Source organism: Motacilla alba, chromosome 5 (assembly GCF_015832195.1).
Source record: "Motacilla alba alba isolate MOTALB_02 chromosome 5, Motacilla_alba_V1.0_pri, whole genome shotgun sequence".
Lineage (NCBI taxonomy): Eukaryota > Metazoa > Chordata > Aves > Passeriformes > Motacillidae > Motacilla > Motacilla alba.
In genome coordinates this window covers 44,582,912-44,608,221 of record NC_052020.1, presented here as the reverse complement: position 1 = coordinate 44,608,221, position 25,310 = coordinate 44,582,912, and the positions used below count along the sequence as shown (strand labels likewise).

Genomic DNA, 25,310 nt, shown 5'->3' with positions numbered 1-25,310 from the left:
GACAGTGTGATCTGGAATGCCAGTGGTTGTCCTTTGTTCTCAATTTCCAATTGCTAAATTTATCACGTCACATCACAAAACAGCTTGCAGTTAAACGTCAAGTTATTTCATTTTTGATGTAAATAATTGTTGGCATCAATGAAATACAAAGTTAGATTTAAAGTGAGTTCAGCTTACAGAACAATGTATCTCAAAAGAATTATCCAACACTCAGAACTTCTGTACTGTGTTTTTATATAAGCTATTTTTGCAATAACACACTGGAGTTATTGTTTCCTTTTGAATTATTTTTCAGATATACCATACAAATATTATCTCAGTTGAGCTGTGCCTAGTTACCATAACAAAACTGTCCAGTGTATCAGTTGGCGATAGTACTTCTGCAAGTAAGCTCTTCCTTCTCTAAGAACTTTTGCTATCAGTCTCCTAGCTCTACATGAATTTCCAGTACACCATAATTTAAGAACCTGGGGTGAGATCTCATCAAATGAAAACTGAATTTCGCCTTTAGCTATGAAGTTCAGGTCCCTTATAAATCTAAATCTAAATTCCTTAACACAGAATTTTTAAATTTTATAACTCTAAGAGATGATTTTGCAGTCCTTCTTTACATCCACTATCAGTAGCACTGTTTCATGAAACAAGGGAGGAATCACCATAAAAAAAGGGTGACAAAGTATTTATTACGGGCTTGACAGTAAAGCCTTGCTTGTATCAAATACAAAGTAACAGCTATAAGAGGGTATGTACTTCAGAAATCTGATACTACTTGGCAAACCTACTAACGGTGAAATCTGGTCATTGCTAAGACCTGGAAATAAACTCTACCACTGAGCTATGAATTCTTCAAAGGCATTTCAGAAGAAGCCAGAAGCACTGGATTATGCCAAATCCATCACCTCTGATGCTCGTATGGGCTCCTTATCCAGACATCTCCTATATTTCTGTCAGCCTTCTGAAGAACACAGCAGCCTGCCAACAGTGACTGCACACAACCTGTGCAATGCTGCACCAGCCCTGAAGGAAACATCTAAGCCTGCCCAGGTAAACCTCCATTTGTGCACTCTAGAGAGAGGTCCATCGGGCTTCTAGGTGGCCCTTGACAGTGATTTTGTTTTCAAGGTACCACTGGGGCAGCCCCCAAGGACAATTGAGACACACTGTACTGAGATAACGCTGAAAATAAGTGAAATGCATAATCTAATTCTTGTCCTCTGTGATGCTATGGCTATTTTGTAGTCCTGAGTAATGATGGACAATTGTATAAAAAACAAGAGTCCTCCCCACCAGCAGACAGATGGTAAAGCTGGGTAAACTAGATTAAAGATCAGGGACACATTTTCAGTAATAATGATGAATAACTACTGAAACATCTACAAAAGAAAGTTATATTTTCTCTGTTTCTTGACCTTTACAAGTCAAGAGTGCAGGCTGTTCTTGTTTATGTGCTTTATTTACCACATTCAATATGTGGTAAATAAATGGCTGTTAAATTCCATATTAGAACAACTGGATTGAACTTTTGGTTTGCTTAACTCATGATGTCAGTCTAGATGATCTAAAGTCTTTTCACAACTACAAGTTGTGAAAAATTTATTTTTGATGTACATATCTAAAGTTAATTACCTCATAAAAAACCCCAGCATCTTTTATTATAGAAGAAACTTTACAGTAAATAACTTCTGAGGAAAAAAAATAAAATCACTACAGTTAAAAGTACAGATTCATAAACTTTTTTTTCTATAAGTTTTCCTGCTCACCAAATTTCAGACTTGATAAATATATTAGAACACCTTTCCAAAGACATAACACAGGCATTAGAATTACCTGAGTGTTTGAATTTAAAGAAATTATTTTAGTTACTTATAATTTTCATTTTCAGAAATACATACTTTAGGACAAGATTTAAGAGAAAAAAAAAGAGATAGGGTGATTTTGTGAAAGCTTCCTGTAAAATGGCAGCAACAACAAAATATGTAAACCAGCTTTTCATAGATCTCTGCTTTTTCATAATGTAAAGTGTAAACAGATATATGTGTTCATGGGAAAAATTAAGATTTAAATACAGAATTACATACCAATATGTATTTCTTGATATTTTTGCTAGAACTTTACCCCTTTAAAGGGTAGAAAACCAACATTACTACCAGTCTGAATTGTTGCCCCTCCCTTTCTCTCACTGCCCTCCCTCCAAGAATTCAAGTTCCACCAGGCTAGATCTATGGTGGGTAATTTCTCAGAGTATTTGTTTTCCTTCTTCTTCTCCCCCTGCCCCAGTATCAAAGAGACCTGCATTCCTAAGCACACTAATCGCTGAGTTCAAGCTGTACTATCAACATGCCTCGTGGAAAAACCTCTAAACATATGGGTTGAAAAGTTAGTACTGTTAGAAACCAGGCATGTGTAGCAGCAGCTGTCTTACTTGGCATAGCCTTTGTCAAGTTTTCTGGCACAAGTTTCACAACCACAGGCTTCTAATGGCCACTGGTATCAATCAACATGCTTGGACTAATTCTGAACATAGAAGTTTCACATTTCAAGAAGTTTCACATTCTAGCAACTATTTTAAGTCAGTAAACCTGATCTAATACACAGGAACATGCTCACTGCTAGCCCAGGGGCATGGCACCTTGGCCTGCTTTGCTGCCAGCTAAGATACCAGGAAAAGAACAGTGGAAACTAAATCCACTTTAAGGACAGAACACATTCAGTTGGCCAGGGAGAATGCCAGCTACAGTATCATGTTTAATTCTTAAACGCTAATGACTGACTCATGGCAACAACCCCAAAGGGAAATACTCACCTGCTATTCTAGCAGTACATGAAGCACATTTTCAGGAGGTATTTTTTAACACTATCTTCAGGAATTCTGTTTTGTAACTCTATGCTATTAACAAATCTTACAATTTTAAACTAAATTTACCCCCTTGCCCAAATCTTGAAATAGAGGGGAAATGGAAACTTTGTTTGGAATGCAATAACTACACAAAGAACACAAAGAGAAAAAAGTAATAATATGCTTCAGTTGAAACAATGACATGCTACTGAGAGAACTACTCAGAGAGAACCACTGCAAGAATAAAGGTGCAAACCCCTCATCCTCAGTGTCACTAGAGATACTGCTGATATTCAACTATTTTGAAGTTAAAATTGTGCCTGGATAAATCACTGTCTCATATTGAGCAAGAAAGAAGAAATTGTTTTGAAGGTATTCTAAAACCCCTTCCCATTACTATTCTTCCTCAACATATTTGCAATATTCTCACTGTCTGAGCTATTGGCTATCATCTCCATGTAATCTGTTTCACAAAACAAAGGAAGAAAAATGATTCTCCAGTGTTTTACCAGAGATTATACAAATGGTACCTTGCACTGAGCTCAACACCCGAACACGTCACACTTGCTTGCAAGGCCATTACAGTACAGAAATCTGTACTTCTTGATGAACAATGCATAGAACTGCAGGGAAAAAATGCGGTCACTCTAATTTTAGGTACGAAATAAAATTGAAATAATTTTAAATTTCATTACAAAAACCTAGAATTTATAAGGGTAGTGAAGAAACTGAACAAAATATGCCTGGGTAGTCTTAACTTTAAATACCAAGAAGTCAGTGAGACCAAAAATTATGAATTTGAAAGTATGTGTTTCCCGTTGAATTACCTCTTTGATAACTGCAAAACTTTCAGCCTAAATGGTTGTTTAGTCAGCCTAAATGGTTGTTTTAGAGTTTCTTATCTGTTTGTTGTTTTAGAGTTTCTTATCTGTTTGTAAAGGAATCTCAGTCACATGAAACAGCATATAAAGTAATGCAGGTCAGAAAAAAGATATCAGCTACATGCACACATTGAGCAGTGAGAGAAATCCTCAAAGGCTTTTGTTAAGAAAGGTCCAGGATTTTGTCTGTGCATTTGTACCACATACTTAAGATTATCCTGTCTCGCAGTTGAGACACTTTTGCCATTGCCAAATGAACTCTCCTGCTAAGCACAAGTAATCACTGACAGCCCAGATACATCTCTCGAGCATTCCATTTGATGCAGATTCAATGTATCCAAAAGTAGCTGAAGAAGGATGTAAAAGCAGAATAAAAAGCAGACACATGAATGTCCAGTTAAGGGTTATATGCTATTGTTACTCTTCACTGGCTCTTTTGCATTTGTAGAATCAACATATAACAAATACTTACGTTTGATGCTGGCCAACCTACTTTTGGGCAATGAACAGTCTACAGCTGCTAAAAATAAGAAAAACACCAAATGTGAGACATTCAATATTTACTTAGTATATGTGATAGCTAGAAAAATGTAGTAATAAACCAACACAGAACAAATTTAATAATTTAATAATAATGTAATTCTTTATTTTAAAACATGCTAGTTACAGTGTACCTAAAGTATTAGGTTGTCATTAATATGGTCACAGGATTTGAGATAAAGCTCTCTGGGTAAAACACATATTTAAAGGAAGAACCATCACTTAAATGAAGACTCCTTTCAAAAGGTTTCTGTACATTTTGTTCTGATAGCATTTACCTGCATACCTGAGGATACTGAGTACGTCACGAGACATAACATTGTGAGTATTGTATTTGTGAGGATGGACTCTGTCAGTAACATGATTTTCTCATTTGCAAACACACAGGGCAATTTTCACAGTCCTTAGAACTTGCTATCAGCATTCATTGCAAGATGAACAAAAGATTATTAAGTTTTTGAAATAAAAATAATAAAAGACATTGTGATCTGAGTTTAAGTAGAAATGTTCTGCCTTCATTCCTAAAATAATTTCTGTATGTTTTCTGTTATGACTATCACTATGACTTTCAGTTCGGCCCATTATTTCATCAAAAGCAGAATGAAGCCAATACAGCAGAAAGTGCTCTAAAATTAAGGTAGGATCTTTGACAACATCAAGGAAAATGTTTTCATACAAAAACTTCCCATCTCAATAATACAGAAGTATTTTGGGTTTTATTTTTATCTGTTTGGGTAAGAAAAAGCAAGAATAGTAAACTTTCTACAATCCAATTCATTCCTTCTTGGCATGAGCCTATTCTGAGAGATTGAGCTAAATTTAGGGGGAGACAGTTTATTCATACATGCACATTTTTACCTTTGGCTGAAAGAATTCTATTATAATGAACCACCATGTGATCTCTGATCAGGTATTGGCTAGCTAGATTTCGAGAGGAGCCAATGCAGAAAGCTGTAAGAGTAAAATACATTTGAACATTAGAAAGGCAAGCAAAAGAATACTATCACATGGAATCATCCTGTCTCCTTTTTCTTTCCCCAATGAGCCATTAATTCAATAAATAGCTGCAAAAGTAGCTGAAATTATACTATGAAAATGTTGACATGAAAATTTCCTGTTCTTCACTCTATGTTCTTTCAAAAAAAAAAAGGTGTCAGTATGGCCCATGTAAACTACTGTCTCTAAAGGAACATGTTTAACCTCAGGGGTTCTTTAATATGGTAAACATATATCTATATATCTCTATATATATATCTCTATCTCTCTCTCTCTCTCTCTCTCTCTCTCTCTCTCTCTCTATATATATATATATATATATATATATATATATATACAAAAGTATATTACAGCTAATAGAGATGGGAGATCTTTATATATTTGTTCATCTTGCTACCAATTTTTAGCCAGCAGTACAGTCAAGGCAAAACTAACTCCTTCAAAGTATTTTCAGTAATGCATACTAAATATAAGTACTATTAAACTTCTCCAAATAAGCTCAATGTAGAAGTTGTAAGAAAAATATTTTAAGCACAAAATCAATGAATTCACATAAAAGGAACCAAGTTGACCTTCAGATGAAAGTACACATTACTTACCATTACTTTTATTACTTAAGTGTCCTTTAAATGGACTTGCTGGACCACATCTGGGAATGACAAGAGCTGAGCATTCATGCATTTTAACTAAATGTGAAACAAAAAACAAAGTTAGAGAAAAATCCCCACACATATTTTTATAGACAAAATAAAGTCTTTCTCCAAAGAATGCAAGAATGGTTCTAATGGATCTTCTTCAGAATCTTCTTCAATCATTTTATAATCACTGAACTACAACTGTAGTTAAATAATTTAATCTAAACACCAAGATACAATGATAGTGCTCTCAGTGGTTCAGGGAGCTAAACAGCAGAACAGACCATCAGAACACTTTAGTCTGAACTTAACACTGGTCATTAAACTGTACAGAGATACAGTTACAATTCTGTTTCTATGCTAACCTCCAATTTTTTCGAAGTTCATGGCACTTTGATAGACTGGGAACTCCACAGAAAAGTGGAGATGCCAACAAAACTTAAACAACCAGTTTTTCTGAAAAATGAGAGAATGTGGATTAAAATATCTGCATCTCCTATTTGAAAGCCACTGGCTGTCACGGAACCTAAAATTTAAAAATTGACACAGGAACTAATTAAGAATCTGCAACACTTTTAGAACAAATTTGGACAGGAGATATGCTAGGACTACAAATACTACTGTATACAGAGCACTGCTTTAAGGCATGCAAGGTATATAAAATGTACACCAAATCAAACAGGATTTTTTTAACAGGATAAGTATACCAACCACACTTAACAATAATTCTAAAACTGTACAGACAAGTTATACAAATTTAATACTATTAACTATCAAGGTCCACGTGGTCTTCCCATCCCAATCGGACTTTTCACTGGTGAGTTCAAGAGTCTGCCACTACCATGCAGGTGAAGTGGGTAACTTGACTGTTCTACTGCTCCCGTTGACCTCTGGCTTTTCCCTTTCAGCCCACGAAAAAGCACATAGGACCTACCCAGAATGAGCAGGAATCTCCTCCCAGTGACCTCAGCCAGGGTGATAAAGGCAGACACCATTACACACTGACCAGGGGTGCAGGGAGCCATGGTGACAGATCCTAATCCCACCTCTCATAGCTTACCTCCTGCATGCCCAGCACCTGGCTGTCCAGAGCTTCTTTTTCATTTCCCACTGTTACATAATGACTGTTAAAGTACTATTGCAATTGCATATATAACTGCTATAGTATATAACTCTGTTTTTAAGTTCAACAGCATGTTGCACGAGATGGTTAACACATGGTGTCTTAAATATTAATTAGTAGAGATTGCAGCAAAACAAACCATTCATTTAACAATGTTTTAATATTGTTTACCCAAGGTCTTATAAAAAAGCCATACTGTACTAAATTTTGAATGACTATGATTAGTATAGGAAGCCATAAAAAATATCTTAAGAGAAAAAAATTAAAAATAAAAAAGTAAAATAAAAATTAAAAATTTAAAATAATTTTCCCCTGTTGTGAAATAACACTAAATCTGGATCAACAGATTCAACCTTTCTTACAAAGCACAGAAAATACCAGGACAATCTTGAATTACTTTCCTACTTTGAAAGGCCAGCCTTTATACACTACAGGCTTCTGTGGATTTACAGTATTAGCTGTGCTGTTTGCAATAACAGCACTCTCACTCCTTTTGCTGTGAAGTTGCTAGATCAGAAGTTGAAAAAGGAGAATGAAAAAAAAAAAAGAAGAAAATGCTCTTGGAGATTTTTTCAACTCTCCTGCAATTGTTTTCACTTTATACTGTTATCTTTAAAGCCAAAGGACAACAATCCTGCTCATCTGTATCAATGTCAAATGGCTCATTCCCCTCATGGTACAACTCTTCCTTATATCAGTTTGTGATTTAAACTGAGCTACATAGCAACTAACAAGAAATTATTTTTCAAATATTAAAATTCCAAACATACATTTATTAGATTTATTAGATTCAGAGTGTTTCCACAATGACTGCAAACCTTTTCCAATAAAGCATTTCTTTCCTGTTAAAATATTTATTTCTCTACCATACATTACTACATACAAGTGGTATTAACAGTCTACCTGGATCCATCCTGAAACCCATGACTTCCAGAATTTACAACATGCAGGTGTTGGAAGAATGCATGTCTTTGGGAGGACTTGAATATTAGATTATATATTTCAGTTGAGAGAATTTTCTCTAAAGATAAGAACCTGCGTGCATATATCCCTGCAATCTGGATTACAGCAGACAACTGAGAATCAGAAGTGTTTCATTCACAATTGCTCAGATAACCTAAATATTCTACTGTTTTCTGTGCTTCAGAGCTAGGCCAGAATTCCAGAGGGAAGCATCTGTGGTATTGTTAGGTAAATGCTTACAGTACCACCTCTAACTCACCCTTATTCGACAGAATCCTAGAAGGGCAAGCATGATCACTTTAAAAAAACAGACACTGCTTTCTCTACAATTGATTCTCTTCAAGTAAGTGAAATGACTTTGTCCTGCATTAAACACCATCAGGGACACTCAGAAACCTGTTGCCTTTACTGTCTTCAGCTGGAGACACAGCTGTTCAGCACTGCGGGAAGACTGGACTTCACAATATTCACTTGCTTTGCATCACCAGCAGATGGCACAGTGGAAATTCTACCGGGAACACTCTCGGCTGCTTTAGTCCTTTACAATTAATTTGTACCCGGCTTGTACCCGGGGAAGAAACAGGGAGGAAAAAAGGAGTCGGCATCAGTATTTCACAGCCGAAAAAAGCTGTCAAAAAGCATCAGTCGGGAGAAATAAAAAACATTTATATGCCCTCTATTTTGACTATGGACATACAGACAGCACAGAAATCACTCTTATCATGAAGAAACATGTTGATAATGTCAGAGAAGAAACTGGAGAATTTGGTATGTGCAGGCTCTTTCTACCTTACTGAAGGTAGAAAGTGCTAATGGTAAAAAAATTCACAACTATCATTTAAGGCTGTCTTTTGACTTGAACGGGTATTTATTTGGATTCCAGCTGTGTTTTCAGTTATTTGCACAACAGCGGAAACAAACTGAAGGTTTAGATATGTGAAGAGAATTTTAAAGGAGAAGGTGGGATTTTCAGTAATTTACAGCTAAGCAAATATAAACCAAACAATGGGAGGATAATTAGGAAAATATCTTTAATATATGACACACATAACTATCTAATGTAAATGTATATTTCCTTATCTACGTAAGTAGACTGTCCTCACTGAATATAAAATCAGGATTTTTATACTGAGTATTCTCCTAAAGTACAGACAGCAAACAAATTAAATACTTCTAAAAATTTATTTGATCTTTTAGTTCCTTCTATGACACTAAGCAACAATAAAGAAAAAACCAAAAAAGCTTTCTCTAAAATTTTTTCCAGCTGTTATCTAATGTAAGTAGTAACTACATTATTCCACAGAAAATTAAAATATATTTTGTTTAAATTCTATTTTTATTTTCATTTAAAATGCATCCTATCTTAATTTCTGATTTCCAGTATTAAAAGTTATAGAAATTGGTGGTTTCCTGGTTGTTAGTGGATAGGCAGAATTTATAGAAATTATTTTTCTACAAAGCCATTTCAGATTTGGAACGTGAATATGTACTGGAAAGAAGCCCAGTCTTTCATTACCACGTTCTCCCAGAAAAGATTTTAAACACAAGTATTAGACTTACTATTTTTATAACAAACATGTACTTCAGTCACAGCAAATGAAAATTAAATAAATAAATCAATCACGCTACCCTTACCCATCGAGACTTTCTATTTAAAAGATAATCCATAAAAATACAGAGACCTTAGAGGGATATTGGATATAGGCATCTACATCTAGCACTACAAGACATCAAACCTTAACTGTGTAGAGACCTGTGAACACTGTAATTTCCAAAAGGCTGGTTGTATTATTATATAGCTGGTGTTATTATTGTATAGCTCCTATTAATATTATAATAGGAGCTATATAATTATGTAATTATTAATACCAGCTATATAATAGTAATAGGAGCTATATAATAATAACACCATCTATATAAAAATAATACCAGCTATATAATAATAACACCAGCTATATGATAATAACCCAGACCTTAGCCCGGGTTCAAACAACCCTCAGCCCCAGGTGGATTTAGACTTCAGGTCTCCCCAGCTGTTCCAGAAGAACATGCTTATCACTGTCAATATTGACCTTTTTGTGCAGTGGTTTGGTTTTGGGGGCTCCAAGACTCTTGCATTCCTAGCTCTATAGTGGCCTCCTCTCAGCTGGCAATGCAAAACACCTCTGCCTCTAACAGACTAGAACTGCATCATTTGCATGAGATCCGGGCATTTGATCTCTCTGAGCCTGATAAGGACCCAAGCTGACAAATGCTTTGCAATGACTCTGGCCACTGCAGGGATTTATAAAGGTTTGCTCTTCTTGCTTCTTTTACTGCCAACTCTTTTTCTTCCCTAATATCTCAATGCTCTAAACCAGAAATAGTGAAAGAGACACCTCTGCACAAGTGGGTAATTCAGGCAACAACATGCAGACGGTTTGTGCTGTGAACTTCATACATGTCCAAGATGTCTACCATTACCACCCTTATTCTACCGACCAGTTTTATGACTTCTTCAGTGGGCTTCCTGCTATTAATTGACTCTTCTAACTCTACACAACTAACAGTACACAACACCACTAATACTGTACATGCTGAGGAATGAACAAAACTGGTTTAAATAATCTCTCTGAAATCTGAAATGACTTCAAGCAGTGATGGAAACTCCTTTAAGCATCTTATCTAATATGTCTGACAAGATCATACTTAAAGGAACTGAATTATGACCTGAAGTACATGTTCCTTGCCTTTTGGTACTAGGAGAATTTTCAAACCAGAGTATCCATTAATTCTTTATGCTCCAGAAATTTCTGTATATATGAATACAACACAGAAATACACAGAGTAAAGATGATAGCTCAAGAGTACATTAAAAGATTAACCTATTTATGAAAATCCACATTGGATTGAAACTTTATTTAAATAAGAAACTATTTTTTTCTATTTTTAACTATTTTCCCTTCACGTTAGCACGATATACTTTAACAACCCCCATATTCTATTAATAGTACTACTAATGAGGCCAGCTCTCCTATTCATGTAGCTCACATCTTTGTACCATCCCCCCTAAACTCCTTTCAATATCCCCAGTTTGCTGCCTTTTCCTTACCTGCGGCCATTCCTCCCCTCAAACACTCCCTACTTGCTCAGCTGTGGCTGACCAGGTGCTACAGGAACTACAATTGCTCATCTAGTTTAAGCTTCTCTGGTTGCTTATCCCTGGCTGCCTAGTTCTTACCCTCTACTTACATACCTGGGAATGAACACAGAACAGAATGAATTTCTCTACAAAATGTGTATTAATTTGTTGGGTTTTCTCCTACCCAGCCACTGGGTAATACTAATGCTCCTAGTTCTTACACACAGATGGGTAAAGCTGGCAAACAGCTGCAGAACTGGATAGACAAAGGCCAGCAGAGAGCAGGGACCCACCCCCAGACCCTTCTCTAGGTGAAGAGCAGAGGAAAACACGGCGAGTCTCCACTTTTCTGCAGCACCTATGCAATCACGAGAGGCCTTCAAACATGGCTTTAGATTTAGCCACTTACTGAATGCAGACACTACTCTATTGTATTTGAAAGTTACAGAGAGGCGAAACAAGCATGTCAGAATCACACCTGTATTTTCTTTCCTGTTCATGCAAGTGAAACAGAAGCCTCTTGGACCCCTTTCTGGTTTCACTGAAAACAAAACTCTTATCAATCCTGGGAGTATAAAGTCTCACATGTGAAGCCATCTTTAAAATAATCACATTTAAGATTTGTTAATAAATAGCAGAATTCACCAGCAGAAAGAATAGTCGTTATCATCCAAACTTCATGAAGCAAAACTCAATGAATAGAGAGACTTGGGAAATCACACTACTCCAATTTTGAAATAAAGTCCCAAATGTTCCATCTGAATTTTTCATGGGGTCACTTGTATCACAGGCAAAATATGACAAAAATGATACACCTCCTGACAAGCACTACACATAACCTCCTAAGCCGTTAATTAGATGGATGCTATTTATACTATGCTGGATTACACAAAAGCTCTTCTTTACACGTACTCTCAATGCCTAAGAGTTAGGTCTCTCAGACCTTTAGAATTAATAATCTTACAGTATTCTGTACTAATTAAAACCATGCAACCGAAATTGTATTTGAGTTTCAAGAGTCAAGCCCCCCTCTGAAAAATTTAAGGAATCTAATGAAATAATACAGTAGCCTTGAGTCATATCTGATTACATAACTCTGGAAAAATATTTGTTAAAATTTTTCTAACTACAGGCTTCAGCAGGGGAAGTTCTGGATGCAAACTATTGCTCTATTCATACTCCAAAAGCAGAAACAAACAGCTGCATGAGTCAGTAGCACATTTTGTGATATGAACTGCAGGCAAAAGAAAATGAATTAATGTCAGTTTGCTACAACTACCTGGAAGGAGGCTGTGATGAGGTGGGTATCAGACTCTTCTCCCAGTAACAATTTACAATTTACTGAGTGAAGGTTTTAATTTGGTAAACTAAAGTAAATTTGATAAAAAGTTAAGAACACTAACCAACATTTCCCAATTTCAGTTAAAATGATTATGATTCAAATAAAACTTGTAAATGTCCTTCCTTCTTTGAAGACCTAACTAGATAATTTTCCATCTTTCTTGTTGGTCAAAGAAAATTTGAGCATCTAATAACTGGTGCTACCAAACAAATAGTTTAGTAAATTTAATAAGCTGTTCAAGTGATAAATGAAGGAATAATTTTTTAAAAAAGTAGTTCACAAGTCTCTGTGTTAACACCCTTTCAGCTCTAGTCAGATTAATGCAAGGACTTCTGATGATACAGGAAAAATCTAAATAAGATGATGTTGTCTTTAAACATGTGAAGCATTTAAATTTTGTTTTAAAATCCTGGAAGTCTGTGCAAATTGCCTAAACCTAACAGCAGTCTCCATGCAGCAGTAATGATGAGTTCCCCACTCATCCCCACCTTATGATGTAGGATAAAAGTGGCCCAAATGTGTGTCATTGATTAACAGTAAGTGCATGATGCTGGTATTGCTGTTCCTGAACACATACCTGAACAGCAATGGGAATTAAACAGCCCAGTGCAGAGGACTGGATTTAAGCAACAAAGCTGGTTTAAAATCGCAGTATTCAGATTATTTCAGGTCATACTATAAATCTGTGAGTATATTAATGGGCTCCTGAAAATACAACAGTAAATAACTTCAAGGTTTATACCTGGAATTAGGGAAAAACATAGCAGATTAATTCTTTGGTATTTCTAGGAGGGTAAAAAAATCTCAGCCTTATTTGAACTTTGACAAGACTACACAAAAATCCTATATACTCCGATATATGAAAAAATACATATATTTTCTCAATATTCTCACTAGATAAAACAAGGCCCGATACAAACAAGAGCCAAATTTTGGTTCTTTCTTTAAAATGATGAGGCTAAGACTGAACAAGAAACTTCGAATGGCATACAACCAGGACATGGAATAGTGTATCCCACTTGCTCTGTATTACCATTTTAGATATAACTCTTTTGACAAACCACAAATATGATGTGTTCTCCTCCTTTCATGAACTGCAAGCAACCCAGTGGCTGTTCTGCCAAGTTTGCTCAGGCACCTCAGATTTCCAGTTCAGCTCAGTGTATTAGTAGTCTCTCTGCCTGTGCTAATCCTTGCTCTCTGTAAGGATCCTTCCTGCATGCCTGAGAACGCTCACATTGTACTCTTCAGCCACACATTTCTGCCTCCAATGTAACCTCCTATGCAGACAATGTGATGGCTTCCCAATTTAACAGACACACAATAATTCTTCCCTACTTTTGAACTTTTTTTTGCTAAACAGAAGTCATTCAAGTAAAGCTTGCTGCAACCTGAGTGAAATTTAGATCTTGAATCCTACTTATTCCCTTTTTACTGTCAACAATCGGCATGCTTTCTGATTGTCTTGAAAGTATTTTGACAAACGTAAGAATAGTCAGAAAAAGGATATATTCGTCATAAAACTTCCTTCACACTACATAAGAAAGCATAAAAATTTGGTGCACAAGATACTAGTTTTTGCTCTGAATTTCATATTCCCATATAGTATCAGAATTTATGCTCAAACTGTACTTTGATAGCAGACATCTTCTGTAGTGGCATCTGTCACTGTCTCCAAAGATTGGAACTGACACTGAGATGCAACACAACAGCCTAACGTTATCTCAAATGGCTCTGATTTTATGCAGTGATGTATCATCTTGACATTACAATGCAGCACTGAATAATTCCTACCATTGTTTTACATTATGCATGTAATCAAGTTTATATCTGAAAATATTTTAGGTACTTTCCAAAAGCCACAGTTGGCTCATGCAAGCATTTTCGCATGTTTGCACCTTTTTTTATCATGCATGACAAGTGCCCCTAGGACTATTCATAGGAACAGGGCAGCAGAGCAGCCCACGGAAAGCTAAATGTGGGTAAGGAATCACTTTATAAGACCTTTAAAACTTCTGAGCCTTTTATATTTCAACTACACTTGCATTAAAATCCCACTAAACCAAAACACTTTGATCGTGGGACGTTGAACACACAGGGTACAATCCATTATAACCCATGAATAACAGGTTTGGAGAAGACAAAAGTTGACTAAGACAAGAAGCTGGCACAGATCACGGCAGCCTGAAGCGCTGCCCACAGCAGCAATCGATGCCGGTACAACAAGGAGGCACCGCGCGTTGACTGCAGGACGCACAGTTCCAGGCCCCGACTCTCGGAGGATTCCAGCCCGTCCCGGGCTGTACGCGTCCCCTTCCAGAGCCGCGGCTCGGCTCCTTCCAGGGCCGCGCCGCCGCCCGCCGGCTCCCCGCGCGGCACGGACGGGCCGCACGGCTCGGGGCGGCCGCGTGGACGGGAGCGGGGCGCGACCGCCCCGAGCCCGCTGCCGGAGCCACGGCGGCTCGGGCGGCCCCTCGAGCTCCGTGGGGCCCCGCGGGCTCCGTGCCCGTTCACACACGCCAGCGGGGAAGGCGGAGGCGCCGCCTGCCCCCAGCCCCGGGCGAGACGGGCCGCGCCTCGCACTCCCACGGCCGGCATGGACGCGGGAGGCCGGATGGCAACGCGTCCCCCGGGCCGCAGACGCCGCCCTGCCGCGGCCAGCGCTCCCCGCTCCTCCCGCAGCCGCCACCGAGCCCCCCGCACCTTGGCTCCGCCTGCTGCCGCCCCGCGTCCTCAGCCCCATGCTCCCGGCCGGGCCCGAAGGGGCGGCGCCGGCCGGGCTCGGCGGCTGCGGCGGTTCGTCCCGCGCTGCGGGCGGGCGGGGCCCGCTCGGCGTTGCCATGGCGGCGGGCGCGCGGCGGGCGGCGCGGGGCCCTGGGCCGGGCCGCGCCCGTCCGCGCTGCCCCTGCACCGGCCGGCGGAGGGACGGGCCGCAGGCCTCGGGCCCGGAACCCCCTGCCACCGGGGGAGCTTCTGTCCCCGTCCGTGAACGGGCTCTCCGTTAGCTGAGCCTTCTTGTAACTTGACGGGAAGTTGAAGTATAATGAATGCCCGGCAGAAATATACGGCAATTTGCTGATATTTGAGGGAACGAGTGACAAAACGAGAGCCTAGAGCGTTGCCAGTGCGTTACAGTGAAGAAATGAATCTCAGTGTCTTTGAAAACGAACTGCACCTTAAAAATGAAGCACAAAATAACCTTTTGAAAAGCAGCCTTTGATCCCATCGCTGATTAATGTGTGCATGCCGATGTGCTGGATTTGAACTTTGTGGAGAAGCAATAGGGTGGTATTTACAGTTTGTCTGACAGGTTGCTATTTTCCCTATTTAGGGAAGTCTCTGAGGGCTTTTGTAATTTTTGTGTGAAGATTTTTCTCACTGACCGGCCAGGAGTACTGCAGTCACTTCCACAGCCTAACACATCACAAAATCACGTCCCAGATGTACAGACATTCCCCTTCACTATCTAAAAATGAGGATTTATTATAGGCTAAATACAGTGTTTTATATGATTTTCTACACTTCCTTACATGCTAGAAAAATTCATTTGAATGTAGCTCAAAATCATAGCAAAATCAAGGGGCTGTTACTTGAAAACAACTTTTCTTTCTGATTTCTGCCTCAGTCAATGCTCCCACTTGGTCGCACAAACATACATGCTGGATGAAATCAGTAGTTTATCTACCCCAGCACTTTGTGTAGAATCTACCAAATACTTCAAAAAACTTTTCAATATTATTCTGACTATTGAATGTTGTGATGTCCCTTTTAATTTTAGATATACTAATTATGAAGTACTCCTTTGATGTAGCCTTAGTTTCTGTGATTCATGTTGTAGCTATCATTTTGGCTGTCTGCTTTCTGTTAAATCATCCTTAAATGTAGTTGGTGTCAAATTTGTCTGGGAGAGGTCAGGGAAGGAAATATATACCTTGGAAACTCATCGGTCCTCCATCTGCTGGTGGCTCTCTGTCTTTCTGACTGCTTTTTAAATAAAAGCATCAGTTGCCGTGGTGTTTCAACTACTGTCAACCATAAGGTCACAAACACCTTACCTTCTTGTCAAATCAAAATAATTTTATAGCATTTTGTCATTTTCCTTTATGTCTATTGGATTTGAGGTCAATCTCTTGGAAAATATCTGCCAGGAAAAATCTACAAAACCAAAAAAACACAATGCAAGGGTTTGTGTGTGGGTTTTGTTTGTTTGTTAGTTTTTGTTCATTTTTTTGTGGTTTTTTTTGTTGTTTTGTTTTGTTTTATTTTGTTTATTTTTGTCGTTTTTTCCCTGAAGCAGATTGTGTGTGAAATTAAGATATTTGGGGAAAAGGCTTCAGGAAATTATTTACTGTTGTTCTTGTGTTTCAGGGCCTCTGGTTTATACTTTGATACAATTCAGATTGTTAAATCTGTAGATTTTAAAGGCAGAGATAGTCTTTAAACAATTTCCATTTCAGATACCTGAAGATACTGGAGAGAATGAAAGTCAGTGTACAAGATTCTCACCTCTATGTGGTTGGCCATAATACTCTCTACGTCACAGATCATGTCACACATAACACTTGTCTCTGCTTTTTCAAAAACAAAACAAAAATCCCCCAAAATTAACCTGCTTATTGTTCTTTCTAGACTTTTAAAAGACTTTTTTTTGTTTCTTTTTATGAGTATCAGTTTCCCAAATACTCAGCTTGTAGTACTCAACATACAGTGCTAGGCTGTTCTGTATAAACCCATATCATAGTCTCTTCCTTATTGTTTCTATGCGTTTTTCCACCACATAGACAATTAAAACACATAAATGTAAGTAGGCATTTTTAGAAATATTCCCCTGGTTTCTAGGCAACGCTGAGGGAATGTAGAGATTTCCGTTTGTTCCCGTTCAGTCAGCAGTCACAGCATCATAGAGATAGCTTGTCTCTGAAATTTTTGGCCACCAGTGGCAACACATCCCAAAGCTTTATGTATTTCTAATTGGTCTCACTTACGGGCCTGAGGTGGCTTTTGGCTCCCTTTGGCCTGTGAGAGTATATATATAGTGAGTGTAATTAAAAAGTAATGCAATTTTATAATGGTGTGCGCATTAAGTCCCATAACATGCATTAAACAACAACAACAAAAAGCCTTAACACAAATAGAATCAGTTCTGGATTTTGATATGCTCAAAAGACTACAGAAATAAGTTACACAGATCACTGCAGAGATCTTACCATTGTTGAAGAGTAACATGTCAAAACCTGTAAAATTTGTCCTTTCCCAATATGAGAACAGGAAACATGGCAATCACTGTTGTCTGTCAGCAGTAGGCATTTTCTCCTTTTCTTTAGGATGCATTACAACAGAAAATGGTTTCAAAATGTGCCTTCACTGGGAGGGAAGGAAAGCACCAGGAATATGAGAGTCACATTTGCAAGTGTAGGTGGGCATCTGTCCCCACCCTGGCATGGACTTAGGGAACAATTGCCTTCTTGTCTATTACTTCTGCCCTCTGTGTCATCCAATGTAGACACCTAACTGCTGTAAAGATGTACAGTCTATATATATTCAGCAACAAGCCAACACAGAGAGAAATATGTCCAAAAAAAAAGGAAATACCCCATAAAATGTCCCCTTTCTTTTGCATGCTTGCCCCAGACAAGTTTCCATTCCTCTGCAAAAGATGGTGTCTGGCAGGACCTCAAACAGTTACTTGCTCACTTGGGACAGAGATCTGCTCATAATGTTGCAACTTTGCTTTTGTAGGATTTGGCTTTCTTGGAAAAATAGTTTGTGTGTATACCCTGGAAAATTGATCTGCAGTTTTTTGGAGAGTCCTCCTCTTTCAAGCCATTGATTTTCTTTTATGCTTGCTTTTCCTTACAGCAGTCAAGTGAGCATACAAATGCAGGCAGGAAACAGCCCAACAACCAGGTCTGCACACTCTATTCACAGAGTATTCTAGAACAGTCCTAAATTCATCACAATATGTACTTGATCATGGAAATAAGTCTCCTAGGTTTACTTGAGTATTTATTTAGCATAAGTGCCCTACCTCAGTGCAGATTGTGCGTCACCTGCCTGGCGCTCTGTGTGTCAGTGTTCCAAATCCCTCCTTGCAGCTCTCAGAGGGCTGCCACTGAGTTGCAGCAATTCCCACCTGGCACATTCAGACCATCAACCATGAAGTCTGTTCCCCTACATCTATGTGGAAATAAAACCATTTGCCTGAAAGATTAGAGGACATGATGACTTCTAAATGCATTTAAACAGACTGGCTGAGCAGTTTTCTTTTGCTACCTATTTAGGAAATTCTTGTGTTGAAACAACTGAAGTAACTTTCAGACATCTGGTGTGAGGGGAAAAAAGGATTTAATAGCTACTGAAATATTTTGTTTGCTTGTTTTGGTTTGTTTTAGATTTTTTTAAAGGATTACTTTTCCAGGAGGAATGGTTGGTTCTTTTCTGCCTTGTGTTTGCTGCATGTTCTTTGGTCATATGGTTCTTCTAGTTATTTAAAATCATGTACAGTCTTGAAATATCATTGCAGCTTTCTAAATGATGGAGAGTTATGTGTTTTGGCAGGGCTGCAGACTCCTTCGCTTTCTTCATGGTAATGCATTTAGTTGTTCTGTTGTTGTCTGTATGGCAGCAGTAGTCGTAGATTGTTGTAAAGCTAGGGCTCCAGTGGGAAAGATGATGCAAAAAAAACTTCAGAGGAGATGATCCTTAAAAACTATAGTTTTTAATACCTTGTGATTTAGAATGCAATAAGGGAGCTAGCCTAAAATAAGAGGGCAACTATAGGAATATATAATGATATAAAGTTTCTATGAACACAGTATTAAACTTCCATAAAATTTATCAGCTTAGAATGAAAAGTCTCCCCTGCAGCCTATATAGAATAACTGCTACAAAAACCCCTTTAGGAAGCTGCTGTGCAGATGTGCACTACACAACTCTTCTTTCTTTTTAGATCTATACAGAGTTTTATAGTGTCATACAAGTCTATTTTTAGATGTGTCAAGGAAGAAACCTGTATAAATTGTATGAGATGTTATTCTCAGCTGTAATGTAGTATCTAGTAGCTGGGGTGACTCAAGATCTGCTTATATTTCTCCTTATATTGTGTAATTTTCTGTTTATCTACTGTTCCCATGCAAGTTTGCAGATAGAAGGCTTCTAGGTGAAAAACTGTCCTTTAGTAGGGCTGACTGCTGAGGGCTGTTCTTTTCCCATTACTTTAATTAATTTAGCTATTAAATAATGTAGACTGGAATAACTAATGAAATATATTGGAATTTTAAAGGGAAAAAAGCCCATGTAAATGTCATAATTCTGTTGTCTAGACCATGAGAAATTATCTTTTTTTTTCTAATTGATTTACCTACTGTGATACATAGAAATGCTTACTCATACTAATTAATGAGAGACAGAATGATTTTTTTAAATATTTCAGTGAAGATAAGAAACTTATGACACAGATTAGATATATATAAATGATACAACTCCAGTAAATTCAGTGAAGCTATTCCTGCTTAGGCTGGATGGATCATCTGTGTCTACCTAGCCCGTGTCAGGCAGACAGAAGAATGTCATTGTGGCATTTTGTGTTGCCCCTCTGCTTTCTACACAGCTACTACAGCACACTCAGGCTTACCTGGCAACGTATTCATCCATGCACATGCTTGAATAAATGGGATCCTCTGTGCTAAAGAGAGTTCTTCCAGCTTTGTCGAGGTCAAGAAGAGAAATTCTCAAGGGTATCTTTAGAATTTTCTACAAAAGGACACACAGATGTACTGTGATTTTTCCAAAGCCCTTTGATACATTTTCAATATCTGCATGAACGCGAAAAACAGTTTTACTAGAAATGGACTTAAATTCCTGCTCAGAAGAGTGTGGGGGTATTATTTACTCTTAAAAAGATACTATAATGTTTACACATTAACTTCATAAAAGCCTGTGTGTTTATGCAAACTGGAAGATGAAGGAAACAGGTTGAGAAAATAGCTGGTATGCAAAGTTTCATAAGTAATAGCAATTTTGGTCATATTAACCACTTTTAATTATGTGTGGAAGAAAGCAATAGCCAATAAAATGGCCAGAATCAAAATGGAATGTGTGGAGTTTAACTATTGCAATGAAATAATTTGAGTAATTTTTCTATGGAATAATTTTATTAATACTTAGCAAAAAAATCTTTGGAAGAATTACTATAAGTACCTTCTGTTATGTTCTTTAGGACTTCCTTTCATCTACAAGTTATTTTCCAAGGAAAACATCTACTACACACTAAACTTCCATGTTTTTACTGACATCATAAAATTTCATGTATATCCAATGTTCCCATTTAGACAGAACCTGAAATTTACTGTTTGAAATTTTGATATACACCCTTTTTTGCTCCCTCTGTCCATTAACATGTTAAATGTATCAGAAAAGAAAGGAGCTTCAGTTTGATGGATGTTTCACAGGCCTAAGGGCCAGGATGCTCAGGGTCTGTTTATAGCTTTGTCAGTGACACATGTGACCTTGTGTACAGCAATTTGGGTGTCTGTAGGTTGCAGTCTGAATCACCTTAATTCATAGTTGGTCGTAAAAATGGAGGCATTTAGAGTTAGTGCATTTGTCTGCATTTTGATACATGCCTTTTTGCACTGTGCTTATGATCATGGGAACGGAAATCTATCCCTTGAATAATAAATGTTAGAACTGCAGATTATGTTATATGGATGAGACCTATACATAGAATAATATTTATCCTTAAGATAATGTCATAGAAGCCAGTAGGGCCTGTGATTTTTAATATTAAACACGAATATCTGTAGTGGAGTCTAGCAATTCCACGTAAGGCTAGGAGAAGTTGAATTTAGTCTGAGTAAGCAAATCAGTTATACAATATAGAAAGAAAGAAAAACACAATTAGGATGGAAATTCTTATGTGTTATAGTGGTTTATTTAATGAAAAACAACATCATCATGTAAATCCATAAGATGTTTAATCTCTGTCTTAAAAGTTGCATGTATTTCTTCTTGCAGCCCTCTTTAATAAAAAGTTTGCTCAAAAATTCAGTTCCATAGAAGAGTACAAAATATATTTGTACTTTATATTCCTGAGCAGTGTATATGCAGTTAATGTTGTGTGTTAATCTCAGGTGGAATTAATCTCATGCTCTTCTGTTCACTTTTCAGAAGTTAGCATTGCCATTACCCCAGTTCATGTTTTCCTTCATATGTTATAGTAAGATCTGTGCTAGAAATTTCAACCTGGTTGATATAAATTTTATTTTCTAAGGCTTTCCATGCTCATTTAATATTCCTATGTCTCATTCTTCCTATGTCATCTGCTTTTCATAATGACAATTCTTTCTCATCCAAGGCATGCCTCTGCACTTGGTGCTGCTAATACCAATTGTTTTCTCATTTGTATCACACAAATCTGCAGTATTAGTAGATACTCTTCAAATAATATATCAGCAATACCTTTCAGTTTCTCTCATTCCCACATCCCATAATTTGTACAACTAGCTGTTTTACAGAATTTACTATGATAGTATCAAAAGTTTTTCAGGATTGGTTTTCCAGGATCATCACTAATAACTTTAATCCTTGTAGTTTACCTATCAAGAAAACATGTTATGTCTCCCTTTTAGCTAAGTGCATCCAAAAACCCCTCAGGTTCTATTTGATTAATAAACCTATTGGGTTTTATTTCACTTACTGGTTACTTCTGCAAGTCCTTTGTTTTTGTTTTCTTTAAAACATATCCTTGAAGAGTACTGAGGTCAAACCAACAGGCCTCTCCCCACCCATCCTCTCCTCTCTCTGGATAATTTTCCTCCCTTCTAAACTATACTGTGTTCAGAGTTTTCCAGCTATTTAGGATTCCCTTGAGCTTGGTTGCTTTGTTTGGGCAAGCCATGTTTATCTCCCAAGTTTTCTCTTTTCAGTTTGTTCAGTACTATGGAAGGATTTCTGGAGAATCTTCATTGTGTTATGGAACTTCATAATCTTTCTATGTCTGATAGATAAAGACATAGCCCTTCATCTGTGGAGGGCTAAGACACCTGACAACAGTAAGGCAACAAACTCTTCAGTAGGTAGCCAGTGCATTATACATTAATAATGTGGATTAGAAAGTATTAGGAGGTTCTTGCTACCTCGGTGAAAGTTATGGGAAAAGAATTTCTGTTCACTTTACTGCAGATGTAGTAATTTCATTCTAAACAATGTGTTCTAATCACATCTCATGAGAAAAGGAGTTGAAGAGATAGAAATTTAAGACACAAGTTTCTTGACTGACTAAAGCCTAATGCAAGTTTTAAGTAGCCCTAGTTATTCTTGGTCTTAGTGACATTAGGACTTTTTGAGGTGAAATAAAATGTCTGAGAAGGAAGATAACATATAAAACAAAGCACTTATGATCAAAATAAAATGGAATTGAATGCAAGAGCCTATAAAAATGTTTGATTTAAAATTAAACTAAAGTTAAAATAAAATAAGATTTTCTTTTTTTTGGGGAGGGGGGAGTGGGCAATACTGGTATTTTTAATTTGAAGATTTGACTAGCCATTTCTGTTGAATTCCAGAAGATTTTGAGGAGTACATTACTGGTAACTAACTCATGTTTTCTGTGTTATGACTGCTGCAGTGTTACAGATTTGAAAACTCATTTGTCATATAATAAAATGTATAGCTATATTGGTTTTCAGTTGTCAGTTCCCATAGCAGCCTCTCCAGCTCTAAAGATGGTATCAGCTGGCAGACTGTTCTGTATCCAATGGTTGCAACTGCTGGATTTCCTCCTACCACTATGTGTTTGCTTTAATTACATCATCCCTAAAGACAAAACTGAAATATTACTCATTTTAGAAAACTTCATGACAAAGAACTGCAATCTTAGAGAATATTCATGCACAAAGTCCTAGTCCCTGTATCTCAAAATCTGTTGGTTTGTGTTCATTGCATGATCAAAGAAAAAAACCCACAAAACCCACTTGTTTAAATGTCCATCCCAAATCAGCGAAGCAGAACGAGGTTCTATGTGCCATGAATATGCTACAACTCTGAAGATGAAAAAAATATGTTTGAAAGACAAATACTAAATATCAGCTCATTTGTTTTAGAGCTTGTCACGACTTAAGTGATCACTGCTTTCAGTGTTTTTGGCAATTTCCTACAAGAAATGGGCAAACAATAGGTTTCCAGCATTTCTGTAGTTTACCTTGAGTGAATGTCTTTACCCAGTTGTGAGAGAAGCAATATTATGTTTAAAAGCACTGAGAATAGTGGAAAAAAAAGTTTGCTTTCTAATTAGATAAAGCTGAAATAGGTATTTCATGAACATACTTGTGTTTAATTCAGTTTTGACCACTGCTTCTCAAGACAGTGGAATGAAGATAAAAAAAGACAAAGAGCATAATGGGAGTCAGAAAAAGGATGTTGAGGCATGAGGTTAAATTGACAGGTATAAGTTTCTGTTCTTACACAAAATGAAAAATTAAAGAGCCTTTGTGATTTATTCTTTTTGGACTGTTAAAAATCAAGAATAAGATATTTATTATAATTAAAAGATGATGCTACTGCCATAAAGTGATATGAAATTGCTAGCATGTATAATTTATAGAGGTTTGTGGTAATTGAGGGAGAGAGTGGGTTTTTGCAAAGATTTAGTATTGAATACATTGCTGGGATTATAGGTGTAATATTATCAAGCAAAATGATAATTACAGTTATGTGTATGTCTTGATTCTTATACTATTTCTTTAACAACAGTGTTTTTCAGTATACCAGTCTGCATTTTTAGGTAATAAAATTACCCCTTTTTTTCTGATTAAGTGGTTGTGTTTTGTAAAACCTCATTTTCACTTTTCACTGTATTGAGAATTCTCATGAAATTAGATGAGGTGCTAGACCATTCCATATAGTAATTAAATAATCTGTAAATGGCTATAATAATATTTATTCTAAAGGGTTTTCATTATTCACTTTAGCTAGTCGACTGCTAAAGAAAATAATGTTAGTTGCATTATTTTTCTACTTGAAATAGCACATACGGGCACTGGCAATGACAAATTATTGATCAATCTAGCAAGGACCTGTAATAGCAAAATTCCATGCCTCTTTATATATTTAGCAGCATCTAATGTTAGTTTAATCCAATTTATACAAACAGTTTTACAACCACAGCTGCTCTGAGTTCCAGCTCAGCATTCAGAAAGCTTGTGCCATAAATTTTCACCTGTGCACTACTTCTGAACTCTCTGACAATGAAGTCCACCACTACAACTTTGTGCAGATCGAGAATTACGGTGGTGACAGTGCCTTCATTCCATCACTTTTCTTTACTCAAAATGCTGGCCAATAGAGTGCTGTGCTAAATTCTTTCCTTCTTTAATTCCACTAGCATGGTTACAGTACTGATGCATTAGGTGGTGTGTGCTTAAGAGATCTGCAAGATATTTAGATGCCTACCTAACTGTCATTGACTAAGAGTGGCTTGCCTAAATACCTTTGGGAACTTGTCTTTGAGATAATGAAAAAAGAAGGGGAAAAACACCCAGAGTGCTTTCAGACTGCTTATCAGAGTTGTACATGCCTTTTGTAATACAAGCAATTTTGATCTGACTGTTCAGTAATGTTAAGTCTCTGGGATCTAAATATTGCCTACATCACATTAGTTTATATAGAAAAAAGGCAGATTAGAATTATTAAGTGGGATCTTTATAGACAAATACAATGTAAAGATGTAAAAATGCGTAGTTGTTTATATTGTTCCTTTTAAACAGAAGATCTCTAGGCTTTTCTATGCATTACATACAGAAGTAACTGCAGCTGGTTTTGAGCTGTAAGGGTGCATTCCTGAATTACTCCATAAAAGGCTTGAAGGAAGTGTTC

General features: G+C 37.3%; 1 protein-coding gene across 2 annotated transcripts in view; it reads right to left on the bottom strand.

Annotated features, from left to right (window-relative positions):
* Positions 1–15,264, bottom strand: part of SPATA7 (spermatogenesis associated 7) — a 34,694-nt gene extending 19,430 nt beyond the window's left edge. Inside the window, exons 1-4 of one of the 2 annotated variants that reach the window (XM_038138957.1) lie at positions 15,141–15,264; positions 5,853–5,939; positions 5,116–5,208; positions 4,190–4,237 (exon numbers count right to left, since the gene is read on the bottom strand). In XM_038138957.1, coding sequence (XP_037994885.1) covers positions 4,190–4,237; positions 5,116–5,208; positions 5,853–5,939; positions 15,141–15,180 — 268 coding nt within the window. In that variant the 5' untranslated portion in view covers positions 15,181–15,264. Of the gene's footprint in view, positions 1–4,189; positions 4,238–5,115; positions 5,209–5,852; positions 5,940–11,065; positions 13,296–15,140 lie in introns of those variants that run through there. The other variant, XM_038138958.1, reaches the window with a different exon arrangement.
* Between the last annotated feature and the right edge of the window lie 10,046 nt (positions 15,265–25,310).